This window comes from Lissotriton vulgaris, chromosome 3_2 (genome assembly GCF_964263255.1).
Source record: "Lissotriton vulgaris chromosome 3_2, aLisVul1.2, whole genome shotgun sequence".
In the NCBI taxonomy this organism is placed as follows: Eukaryota; Metazoa; Chordata; class Amphibia; order Caudata; family Salamandridae; genus Lissotriton; species Lissotriton vulgaris.
In genome coordinates this window covers 182,893,636-182,907,367 of record NC_141690.1, presented here as the reverse complement: position 1 = coordinate 182,907,367, position 13,732 = coordinate 182,893,636, and the positions used below count along the sequence as shown (strand labels likewise).

At 47.4% G+C, this 13,732-nt stretch overlaps 1 protein-coding gene across 1 annotated transcript in view; it reads right to left on the bottom strand.

The window, feature by feature from the left end:
- SLC75A1 (solute carrier family 75 member 1) overlaps positions 1-13,732 on the bottom strand; it is a 156,064-nt gene that overhangs the window by 67,881 nt on the left and 74,451 nt on the right. The window contains exon 5 of the mRNA XM_086964162.1: positions 2,572-2,730. Within this exon, the coding sequence (XP_086820288.1) occupies positions 2,572-2,730 (159 nt within the window). The remainder of the gene's footprint in view (positions 1-2,571; positions 2,731-13,732) is intronic.

The following is a 13,732-nucleotide window of genomic DNA, read 5'->3' as shown; positions in this document are numbered from 1 at the left end:
TTGGCGTCCGAAGCTCTGCACGTTATCCGCGGCTGCATTGGATAGACTTACGAACCGAGTTAAACAATTGGCTGGTGATCATCCAATCAGCGCATTACTGTGTCCTGCTCCCTCTTAGGGCCGCATTAGCAGTATATCTCGCGGCTTTACACACAGCGTCTCCACCTCCCCCTCGGCTCAGCACAAAGACCGAGGCAACGACGGAGAGGTGACAGCGCTTTAGATATGAAGCGAAGGGGAAGTTTAGCTGCGCAAGTAAATAGGAGTCCTATTTAAGACAGCATAGAGTCAGTGTGCTTGAAAATAGGAGCTCTTTAGAGACAGTATCCTGTAGTGCAGTACTTCCTGGAGACATAACTAGAATTGGGGATTAAGTACTTTTTAGATGCAAAAACATCAATATACTTGGGAGGCGCTGTCCTATGTGGGCGGTCGTGACACCTCAAGGTCGGATATTAACTCTGATTCAGGCCTCTGGGAGTTGTAGATTGCCTTAGGTTTAGGTCATCTTACCCAGGTAGGACTATTCCCATCCTGCCTTCGACCTCCTTACCTGCCTTTTATGTGTCACTGTTGAAATAAACCACTTGGATTTTTATTAAAATCCTTCTTTTAAAGATGAATTGAAATAGGTGTTCTTTGTTTTCTTTAAGTGCGTGGCCTCCTTTATCCTGAGCGGGCGCCAGGTGAGGTGAGGTTTTTCCTCCCTGCAAATTGGGGGAGTTGAACATAATTGGACTAATAGGTTGTTGAGGATATATGATAGTCCTAAGAACATGAACTCTGATTGTGGTTTATGTCTATTTGTTTCTTTCACACAGGAGAGGATACACCATCTTTTCCATTCAAAAGATTGGATTTGTTCTATAGGTTTCTCTCACATCATAGAAAGTGTTGCAGTAGTGAATCATAGGTCCTGAAGAAAGCCTAACCAGGCTGAAACATGTCGACCAACTTACACATTTGGTAAATAGCAATTCCTTGCATGCTATTATCACTCTGCTTTTAATCCTACCACCTTGATGGACAGACCCAATAAAGTTGTACTTATGACATCAAGATAGGTATTTTTATGACACTTGGATTATAATTTGTTCCTTCTCTTTACTTTTTTCTTGAGCACTGCAACTTTACCCCTACAGCCTGCACTCGCGCATCTTCTATGGTTGAGGGTCAATCATGTGGTCCTAGTTTTGCTAGCCCTGGGTTCGTCCTGAGGAAGGGCATACTGGATACCACCATTTCAACCATACAACCCAGATGACGAAGTTCCGCTATTGAGTGGGCTGATGGGTATTTTTTCAAGCACCTTGTAGTCTTCTTTCTAATATTTTTTCAAGCACCTTGTAGTCTTCTTTCTAATGCTTCTTCTCCTGTGTGGTTTTACATTCACAATATTGGAATGTTTTTTCTTGTACATTAACCTATTGGTTTTGTCTTGCAGAGGGGACACTTTATAGGTTCCAGCTTATTCAGACTTCTGGCACTTTTCGTGTTTTTTACTGTCTAGTTGGGGGACAGGGTACCAAGAGGTCTATAAACACGATTCCCCTTAGGCCCTTCATTACTCTGAGTTTTTTGTGATGATTTAAGTAAGCCCTTCAGAGATACTGATGCTATTTCTTCATCGAGTAGTAAACAGTAATTTCTAAAACTTCTCTCAATGAGCAATAATTAATTGCTGTATTTTACTCATGAGAAAGTGTCACTCAGAGTCACACTTGTTACACCGAACGTCACACGTGTACACTGAAAACGTGGAAATGTCACACATAAGCAAATGGAGAGTTTAGAAGGTATGAGAAGAACGAAAAATGCTCCTTGTGTGACTTACCAACGAACATTTTTTAGATATATGGATCTTTGCATACCCTGTCGAAATGCCAGATATCTTTGTAGTTATGTAGGTACAATAATAATAATAATTACTATGTAGTATTTTGTAATAAACTGATTGATTGGCACTTCATTATATGTGTTTATTACTACCAAGTGGAATCCATTTATCAAAATGTTTATTGTACTAAAAATTGTGTTTAAACATGCAATATTTCAAACCTATGCCTTGTTGTTTGAAACCGGGAAATAACTAACTGGGCTATTTTACCATGGTTGTAACTCGCGATCTGCTAGTAAAACAGTCTCCACAACAAAAGAATTAACCCACTGAGCTATTTTGGATAAAACAGAACGTGTTACTCACACTTCCATACCATATTTGCCATGTAGAAGGCATATTGCCCCTGTGAACTCATTTTATGATGCTTCAAACTTGTGACCACAGAATGCATACAGAGTTCACCAGCAAATTCTTTAGTCACCATTTTTTTCCCAGTATCTCTGTAGCAGGTGCTTCACCCCTCAAACTACCATTTTATTCAATCTATTTGTTAATTAAGTAAGCCATAACAGATTATCACGTTTCCATATTGTAAATTATTTTTGGGGTAGATTTTGTACAAAAATAAAGTAATGTTATTGGTTTATTTCTTCATGACGCTGCCTCTCGTGACCCCGCCCCTTTCTGCCGTCACTCCCAGTTCATCCCAGCTCTGACAGAAGTAAACTCACCATTCCCTTGCTGCGGGCCTTCGACGAGGGTAAATCGGCGATGATGGCCGTGCACAGGCTGACGTTCCCTTTACTCAAACCTCCAACCACACGTGAGACCAGAAAGACCAGGAAACTTCTCGAAACGGCCCATATGGCATAGGATGAGATCAAACCCACCTGTGGAGAGAGCGGGAGGCATCTGTTAATGAACAGTGAACACCAAAACACTGTCTTCACATTTGCTGATATTCAAGGTCGGATTCGGAATGACGCCTTTGCTTCAATGTAATGGCAAACACGGATTATTACACTATGCAATTAACAATGTTGACTTTTCTCCCACGCTCAGAATTCGGCAAAAAAATGTAACGTCTCACCAGAACCTGTCAATATGTGCTGTGACCGGGTCTCGAGCGCCTGTTATCGTAAATGTGGCAGAGCCCCGTGCGCATGCGCTCTACACAGCACAGTGAGTAAGGCCTAATGCAGCAGCTACTGCACCCACTACACAGACGGGAGCCAATCAAAATGCCCGTCAGGCACTCGCTGTAAACCAGTAGTGGTGTGACTGTAGGACTGGAGAAATAAATTAATGTGTGCGCCTGGAGAGTCGCGCAAGAAAGTCACTGTCCACAACTTCTTAGTCAGCAAGAAAGGCCACTTTATTAAGACAGGTGTGAAACAACACTTCAAAACAACTTGTCTATTTATTTATTTAATTGTTAATTCAAAACTGCTCTCAGCCTAACAGATCATTCCTACCAACTGATAAACCCCCCATCAAGTTAACCCTAACCAAACCAGAAGCCCCTAACTCTTATGTATACCCCTTCCTTTCCTACAACTGCCTTTTGAGGATGGACCAACCCGCTCCAGGCTGCCCACTAAAATCCGCCTACAAAGAAAAACAACCTGTCTTAACGTGGCAAAAATAAAAAACAACTAAACCAGCACGTAAAGCACTGGAAAAAACAAAAAAGGCCCAAATGAAAAAGGGGGAGGGTGGGTGGGACAAAACGAACCTCGCCGCCAGCCTCCCTAGTGCGCAATGATCCCCTGCCCTGAGCTGACCCTAATTACCCCACCTGACCCTCTCTATTCGAACCCCACCTGTCGTGGCCATTGACCCGCGCGAACCTACCCAGGGAGAGACCGGCTCGCGCACGGCTCTCCCTGGGTCCCCCCTTCCTAAGAAAACCTCATTTCTGCACTGCAGTCATCACTTTTGAGGTCGAAGTCTACCTGTCAGCGCAGCAGTCTGGTTACTAAAGACTTCTTGGGGACATTATGAAAGCTGACCTAAGAATGCATGCCGCCCATTGCTTACCATTGTCTTTGTGGTTTGTAACGAACATGTGCTTGCTTTCGATTTGTTGGCTTTATTTGTTTTAGACTGTCCAGCATGTTTTTTGTCCCTCCCATGGAGCAAAGCCTGTATACTGAATTCTTCCACGAGTGCTTGCTTTCTGTAAACAGGCCTTTACATTTTCTTCTAATCTTGTCACATTTGCTGTGCATTCAAAGACATGGAAACTGATGTGTTCCGGGGTTACACCAAGTGAGCTGGCCCTAGGGGCTGGTGTCCCGGGTCATTAAAGGCTCACAGTGGGTGGGATTAAAGGCTCAAGGTGAGCCCCCCCGTTAAAAAAAAAAAAAGTAGACGGCCTGGGGTCCCCAGGGCTTTTTTAAAGACTAGGGGAAGGAGGCCGGAAGGTCGCTCTCCATAATATTTAAATTCTACCCTGTGGGATAGGGTCCCCAGGGCTGAAAACGGCTCAGGGAGGAGGGCCTTCCCCTAATGAATACATTGGGCCTGGGGGATTGGGTCCCCAAGACTGAATATGGCTCGGGGGGAGGAGCAGCGCACCCCCTCAACTAAATAAGTAAATTGAGCCACAATGATGGTGTCAAAGGGGCTGAAGACAGCTCAAGGACGGGGTCACGCACCCCCTGCCCTAAAAGAATGCAGAGTGGGCCGCCATTTCGAAACAAAAAAAATTGGATCCTGTGGGAGTGTCATGGGATCAAGGCAAAAATTGCATATTTTTAGGGCTCGGCCTACGTCAACCCTGCGTCAGCAGGGGAGGCGGAGCTTCGAGCTCTATTGTTATAAAAAAAAAAAAAAGGTTTCTTTAGGGCTCTGGCCAGAAACATTCCAAACATTCTTTAGTGCACGTGGTTGTTTTATGGCATCTGCATAGTGATTCGTCTTCGCTGTGTTGCCTTTGTAGTAGCCTTGACGCGATAGGCTATATGTGATTTGCGTCCGCCATTGTGGGGCATTTTCTCTGCGGTTTCGCGCACAGCAGTCCATAAATATCAATTAGGAGCTGTCAGGGTGCTTCGTTAAGTGAATCCAGATGGCGGGCGCGTTCACCATTCAGCACGCTCGCAGCTGCTGCATGCCAGGCCTGGAAAGGGCTTCATTAGCCTCACTCATCCAGGGCTGAGACAGCAAGACACGGGGGCCCACGCCCCCCTCCCTCATCGGTATCTGCGAAGCCACCCTGCCTACCATCTGCCATGCAAACGAGAAGCACCAGGAACGACAACCCTCCTGTGTGCATTTTTTTACAGATCAGGCTCAGTGCCAGGCAGCGACTGCTTGCAGACCCAAGAAGGATGAAGACACAGAGCAGCCCTGCATATTACATCAGCACAGATCAGGCTTCAGTGCCAGGCAGCGGCTGCATGCAGACCCAAGAAGGATGAAGACACAGAGCAGCCCTGCATAGTACATCAGCAAAGATCAGCTTGCCACTTCCAGTACTACCACTACTACCACTACCAGTACCACCACCACCAGTATTACCAGTACCACCACCACCAGTACTACCACTACCAGTACCACCAACACCAGTACTACCACTACCACTACCACCACCATCACCAGTACTAACATTTCTACCATCATTAGTACTACCAGTACTACCACCACCAGTACTACCACCAACAGTACTAGCACTACCAGTACCACCACTTCCAGTACTACCACTACTACCACTACCAGTACTACCACCACCAGTACTACCAGTACTACCACTACCAGTACTACCACTACTACAGCCACCAGTACTACCACTACTACAGCCACCAGTACTACCACTACCAGTTCCACCAACACCAGTACTACCACTACCAGTACCACCACCATCACCAGTACTACCAGTACTACCACTACTACCACCACCAGTACTACCACTACTACAGCCACCAGTACTACCACTACCACCACCAACAGTACTACCACCACCAGCAGTACTACCAGTACCAGTACTACCACAACCAGTACCACTACCACCACCAGTACTACCACCACCAGTACCACCACCACCAGTACTACCACTACCAGTACTATCACTACTACCACTACCAGTACCACCACCACCAGTATTAACAGTACCACCACCACCAGTACTACCACTACCAGTACCACCAACACCAGAACTACCACTACCAGTACCACCACTACCAGTACCACAACCATCACAAGTACTACCAACCACTACTACAGCCACCAGTACTAACACTACCACCACCAACAGTACTACCACCACCACCAGTACTACCAGTACCAGTACTACCACAACCAGTACCACTACCACCACCAGTACCACCACCACCAGTACTACCACTACCAGTATTACGGGCAGCAGTACCACCACCACCAATGCTACTGCTACCAGTACCACCACCACCAGTACTCCCGCTACCAGTACCACCACCACCAGTACCACCTCTACCATTACTACCACCCCCAGTACTACCACCAACAGTACTACCACTACCAGTACCACCACCTCCAGTACTACCACTACTACCACTACCAGTACCACCAACAACAGTACTACCAGTACCACCACCACCAGTACTACCAGTACCGCCACCATCAGTACTACCACTACCAGTACCACCACCACCCGTACTACCACTACCAGTACCACCACCATCACCAGTACTACCAGTACTACCACCATCAGTACTACCAGTACTACCACCACCAGTACTACCACTACTACAGCCACCAGTACTACCACTACTACAGCCACCAGTACTACCACTACCACCACCAACAGTACTACCACCACCACCAGTACTACCAATACCATTACTACCATACTCGGTACCACTACCACCACCAGTACTACCACCACCAGTACCACCACCACCAGTACTACCACTACCAGTATTACGGGCAGCAGTACCACCACCACCAATGCTACTGCTACCAGTACCACCACCACCAGTACTCCCACTACCAGTACCACCACCACCAGTACCACCACTACCAGTACTACCACTACCAGTACTACCACCAGCAGTACTACCACCAACAGTACTACCACTACCAGTACCACCACCTCCAGTACTACCACTACTACCACTACCAGTACCACCACCACCAGTACTACCAGTACCACCACCACCAGTACTACCACTACCAGTACCACCACCACCAGTACTACCACTACCAGTACTACCACCATCACCAGTACTACCAGTAATACCACCATCAGTACTTCCAGTACTACTACCACAGGACTACCACTACCAGTACCACCACCATCACCAGTACTACCAGTAATACCACCATCAGTACTACCAGTACTACCACCACCAGTACTACCACTACTACAGCCACCAGTACTACCACTACCACCACCAACAGTACTACCACCACCACCAGTACTACCAGTACCAGTACTACCACAACCAGTACCACTACCACCACCAGTACCACCACCACCAGTACTACCACTACCAGTATTACGGGCAGCAGTACCACCACCACCAATGCTACTGCTACCAGTACCACCACCACCAGTACCACCACTACCAGTACTACCACCAGCAGTACTACCACCAACAGTACTACCACTACCAGTACCACCACCTCCAGTACTACCACTACTACCACTACCAGTACCACCACCACCAGTACTACCAGTACCACCACCAGTACTACCACTACCAGTACCACCACCACCAGTACTACCACTACCAGTACCACCACCATCACCAGTACTACCAGTAATACCACCATCAGTACTACCAGTACTACTACTACCACCAGTACTACCACTACCAGTACCACCACCATCACCAGTACTACCAGTAATACCACCATCAGTACTACCACTACTACAGCCACCAGTACTACCACTACTACAGCCTCCAGTACTACCACTACCACCACCAACAGTACTACCACCACCATCAGTACTACCAGTACCAGTACTACCACAACCAGTACCACTACCACCACCAGTACTACCACCACCAGTACCACCACCAGTACTACCACTACCACCACCAACAGTACTACCACCACCACCAGTACTACCAGTACCAGTACTACCACAACCAGTACCACTACCACCACCAGTACTACCACCACCAGTACCACCACCACCAGTACTACCACTACCAGTATTACGGGCAGCAGTACCACCACCACCAATGCTACTGCTACCAGTACCACCACCACCAGTACTCCCCCTACCAGTACCACCCCCACCAGTACCACCACTACCATTACTACCACCCCCAGTACTACCACCAACAGTACTACCACTACCAGTACCACCACCTCCAGTACTACCTCTACTACCACTACCAGTACCACCACCAACAGTACTACCAGTACCACCACCACCAGTACTACCAGTACCGCCACCACCAGTACTACCAGTACCGCCACCACCAGTACTACCACCACCACCACCACCAGTACTACCACTACCAGAACCACCACCATCACCAGTACTACCAGTACTACCACCACCAGTACTACCACTACTTCAGCCACCAGTACTACCACTACTACAGCCACCAGTACTACCACTACCACCACCAACAGTACTACCACCACCACCAGTACTACCAATACCATTACTACCATAATCGGTACCACTACCACCACCAGTACTACCACCACCAGTACCACCACCACCAGTACTACCACTACCAGTATTACGGGCAGCAGTACCACCACCACCAATGCTACTGCTACCAGTAGCACCACCACCAGTACTCCCGCTACCAGTAGCACCACCACCAGTACTACCACCACCAGTACTACCACCACCAGTACTACCACCACCACAAGCAGTTCAAGCTTCACTCATACAAACATCAAACGGGTACAGCACAAGCAGCAGTGCAAGCTTCACTCATACATACATCAAACAGGTACAGCACAAGCAGCAGTGCAATCTTCACTCATACATACATCAAACAGGTACAGCACAGGTACAGCACAAGCAGCTGTGCAAGCTTCACTCATACATACATCAAACAGGTACAGCACAAGCAGCAGTGCAGGCTTCACTCATACATAAATCAAACAGGTACAGCACAAGCAGCAGTACAATCTTCACTCATACATACATCAAACAGGTACAGCACAGGTACAGCACAAGCAGCTGTGCAAGCTTCACTCATACATACATTAAACAGGTACAGCACAAGCAGCAGTGCAAGCTTCACTCAGACATACATCAAACAGGTACAGGACAAGCAGCAGTTCAAGCTTCACTCATACATCGATCAAACAGGTACAGCACAAGCAGCAGTGCAGCTTCACTCATACATACATCAAACAGGTACAGCACAAGCAGTTCAAGCTTCACTCATACATACATCAAACAGGTACAGCACAAGCAGTTCAAGCTTCACTCATACATACATCAAACAGGTACAGCACAAGCAGCAGTGCAAGCTTCACTCATACATACATCAAACAGGTACAGCACAGGTACAGCACAAGCAGCTGTGCAAGCTTCACTCTTACATACATCAAACAGGTACAGCACAAGCAGCAGTTCAAGCTTCACTCATACATCGATCAAACAGGTACAGCACAAGCAGCAGTGCAGCTTCACTCATACATACATCAAACAGGTACAGCACAAGCAGCAGTGCAAGCTTCACTCATACATACATCAAACAGGTACAGCACAAGCAGGTCAAGCTTCACTCATACATACATCAAACAGGTACAGCACAAGCAGCAGTGCAAGCTTCACTCATACATACATCAAACAGGTACAGCACAAGCAGGCCAAGCTTCACTCATACATACATCAAACAGGTACAGCACAAGCAGCAGTGCAAGCTTCACTCATACATACATCAAACAGGTACAGCACATGCAGCAGTGCAACCTTCGCTCATACATACATCAAACAGGTACAGCAAAAGCAGTTCAAGCTTCAGTCATACAAACATCAAACAGGTACAGCACAAGCAGCAGTGCAAGCTTCACTCGTACATACATCAAACAGGTACAGCACAAGCAGCAGTGCAGGCTTCACTCATACATAAATTAAACAGGTACAACACAAGCAGCAGTGCAAGCTTCACTCATACATACATCAAACAGGTACAGCACAAGCAGCAGTGCAAGCTTCACTTATACATAAATCAAACAGGTACAACACAAGCAGCAGTGCAATCTTCACTCATACATACATCAAACAGGTACAGCACAAGCAGCAGTGCAAGCTTCACTCAGACATACATCAAACAGGTACAGCACAAGCAGCAGTGCAGGCTTCACTCATACATAAATTAAACCGGTACAACACAAGCAGCAGTGCAAGCTTCATTCATACATACATCAAACAGGTACAGCACAAGCAGCAGTGCAAGCTTCACTTATACATAAATCAAACAGGTACAACACAAGCAGCAGTGCAATCTTCACTCATACATACATCAAACAGGTACAGCACAAGCAGCAGTGCAAGCATCACTCATATATACATCAAACAGGTACAGCACAGGTACAGCACAAGCAGCTGTGCAAGCTTCACTCATACATACATCAAACAAGTACAGCACAAGCAGCAGTTCAAGCTTCACTCATACATATGTACATCGATCAAACAGGTACAGCACAAGCAGCAGTGCAAGCTTCACTCATACATACATCAAACAGGTACAGCACAAGCAGCAGTGCAAGCTTCACTCGTACATACATTAAACAAGTACAGCACAAGCAGCAGTTCAAGCTTCACTCATACATACATCAAACAGGTACAGCACAAGCAGCAGTTCAAGCTTCACTCATACATATGTACATCGATCAAACAGGTACAGCACAAGCAGCAGTGCAAGCTTCACTCATACATACATCAAACAGGTACAGCACAAGCAGCAGTGCAAGCTTCACTCGTACATACATTAAACAAGTACAGCACAAGCAGCAGTTCAAGCTTCACTCATACATACATCAAACAGGTACAGCACAAGCAGCAGTGCAACCTTCACTCATACATACATCAAACAGGTACAGCACAAGCAGCAGTGCAAGCTTCACTCATACATACATCAAAGAGGTACAGCACAGGTACAGCACAAGCAGCAGTGCAAGCTTCACTCATACATACATCAAACAGGTACAGCACAAGCAGCAGTGCAAGCTTCACTCATACATAAATCAAACAGGTACAGCACAAGCAGCAGTGCAAGCTTCAGTCATACATACATCAAACAGGTACAGCACAGGTACAGCACAAGCAGCTGTGCAAGCTTCACTCATACATACATCAAACAGGTACAGCACAAGCAGCAGTGCAAGCTTCACTCAGACATATATCAAACAGGTACAGCACAAGCAGCAGTGCAAGCTTCACTCATACATACATCAAACAGGTACAGCACAGGTACAGCACAAGCAGCAGTGCAAGCTTCACTCATACATACATCAAATAGGTACAGCACAAGAAGCAGTTCAAGCTTCACTCATACATACGTACATCGATCGAACAGGTACAGCATAAGCAGCAGTGCAATCTTCACTCATACATGCATCAAACAGGTACAGCAGCAGTACCACCACCACCAATGCTACTGCTACCAGTACCACCACCACCAGTACTCCCGCTACCAGTACTACCACCACCAGTACCACCTCTACCATTACTACCACCCCCAGTACTACCACCAACAGTACTACCACTACCAGTACCACCACCTCCAGTACTACCACTACTACCACTACCAGTACCACCAACAACAGTACTACCAGTACCACCACCACCAGTACTACCAGTACCGCCACCACCAGTACTACCAGTACCAGTACCACCACCACCAGTACTACCACTACCACCAGTACTACCAGTACTACCACCATCAGTACTACCAGTACTACCACCACCAGTACTACCACTACTACAGCCACCAGTACTACCACTACTACAGCCACCAGTACTACCACTACCACCACCAACAGTACTACCACCACCACCAGTACTACCAATACCATTACTACCATAATCAGTACCACTACCACCACCAGTACTACCACCACCAGTACCACCACCACCAGTACTACCACTACCAGTATTACGGGCAGCAGTACCACCACCACCAATGCTACTGCTACCAGTACCACCACCACCAGTACTCCCACTACCAGTACCACCACCACCAGTACCACCACTACCAGTACTACCACCAGCAGTACTACCACCAACAGTACTACCACTACCAGTACCACCACCTCCAGTACTACCACTACTACCACTACCAGTACCACCACCACCAGTACTACCAGTACCACCACCACTACCACTACCAGTACCACCACCACCAGTACTACCACTACCAGTACTACCACCATCACCAGTACTACCAGTAATACCACCATCAGTACTACCAGTACTACTACCACCAGTACTACCACTACCAGTACCACCACCATCACCAGTACTACCAGTAATACCACCATCAGTACTACCAGTACTACCACCACCAGTACTACCACTACTACAGCCACCAGTACTACCACTACCACCACCAACAGTACTACTACCACCACCAGTACTACCAGGACCAGTACCACCACCAGTACTACCACTACCAGTATTACGGGCAGCAGTACCACCACCACCAATGCTACTGCTACCAGTACCACCACCATCAGTACCACCACTACCAGTACTACCACCAGCAGTACTACCACCAACAGTACTACCACTACTACCACTACCAGTACCATCACCACCAGTACTACCAGTACCACCACCAGTACTACCACTACCAGTACCACCACCACCAGTACTACCACTACCAGTACCACCACCATCACCAGTACTACCAGGAATACCACCATCAGTACTGCCAGTACTACTACCACCAGTACTACCACTACCGGTACCACCACCATCACCAGTACTACCAGTAATACCACCATCAGTACTACCAGTACTACCACCAACAGTACTACCAGTACCAGTACTACCACAACCAGTACCACTACCACCACCAGTACTACCACCACCAGTACCACCACCACCAGTACTACCACTACCAGTACTACCACTACCAGTACTACCACTACCAGTACTACCACTACCAGTATTACGGGCAGCAGTACCACCACCACCAATGCTACTGCTACCAGTACCACCACCACCAGTACTCCCCCTACCAGTACCACCACCACCAGTACCACCACTACCATTACAACCACTCCCAGTACTACCACCAACAGTACTACCACTACCAGTACCACCACCTCCAGTACTACCACTACTACCACTACCAGTACCACCACCAACAGTACTACCAGTACCACCACCAGTACTACCAGTACCGCCACCACCAGTTCTACCACTACCACCACCACCAGTACTACCACTACCAGTACCACCACCATCACCAGTACTACCAGTACCACCACCATCAGTACTACCAGTACTACCACCACCAGTACTACCACTGCTACAGCCACCAGTACTACCACTACTACAGCCACCAGTACTACCACTACCACCACCAACAGTACTACCACCACCACCAGTACTACCAATACCATTACTACCATAATCGGTACCACTACCACCACCAGTACTACCACCACCAGTACCACCACCACCACCAGTACTACCACTACCAGTATTACGGGCAGCAGTACCACCACCACCAATGCTACTGCTACCAGTACCACCACCACCAGTACTCCCACTACCAGTACCACCACCACCAGTACCACCACTACCAGTACTACCACCAGCAGTACTACCACCAACAGTACTACCACTACCAGTACCACCACCTCCAGTACTACCACTACTACCACTACCAGTACCACCACCACCAGTACTACCAGTACCACCACCACTACCAGTACCACCACCACCAGTACTACCACTACCAGTACTACCAC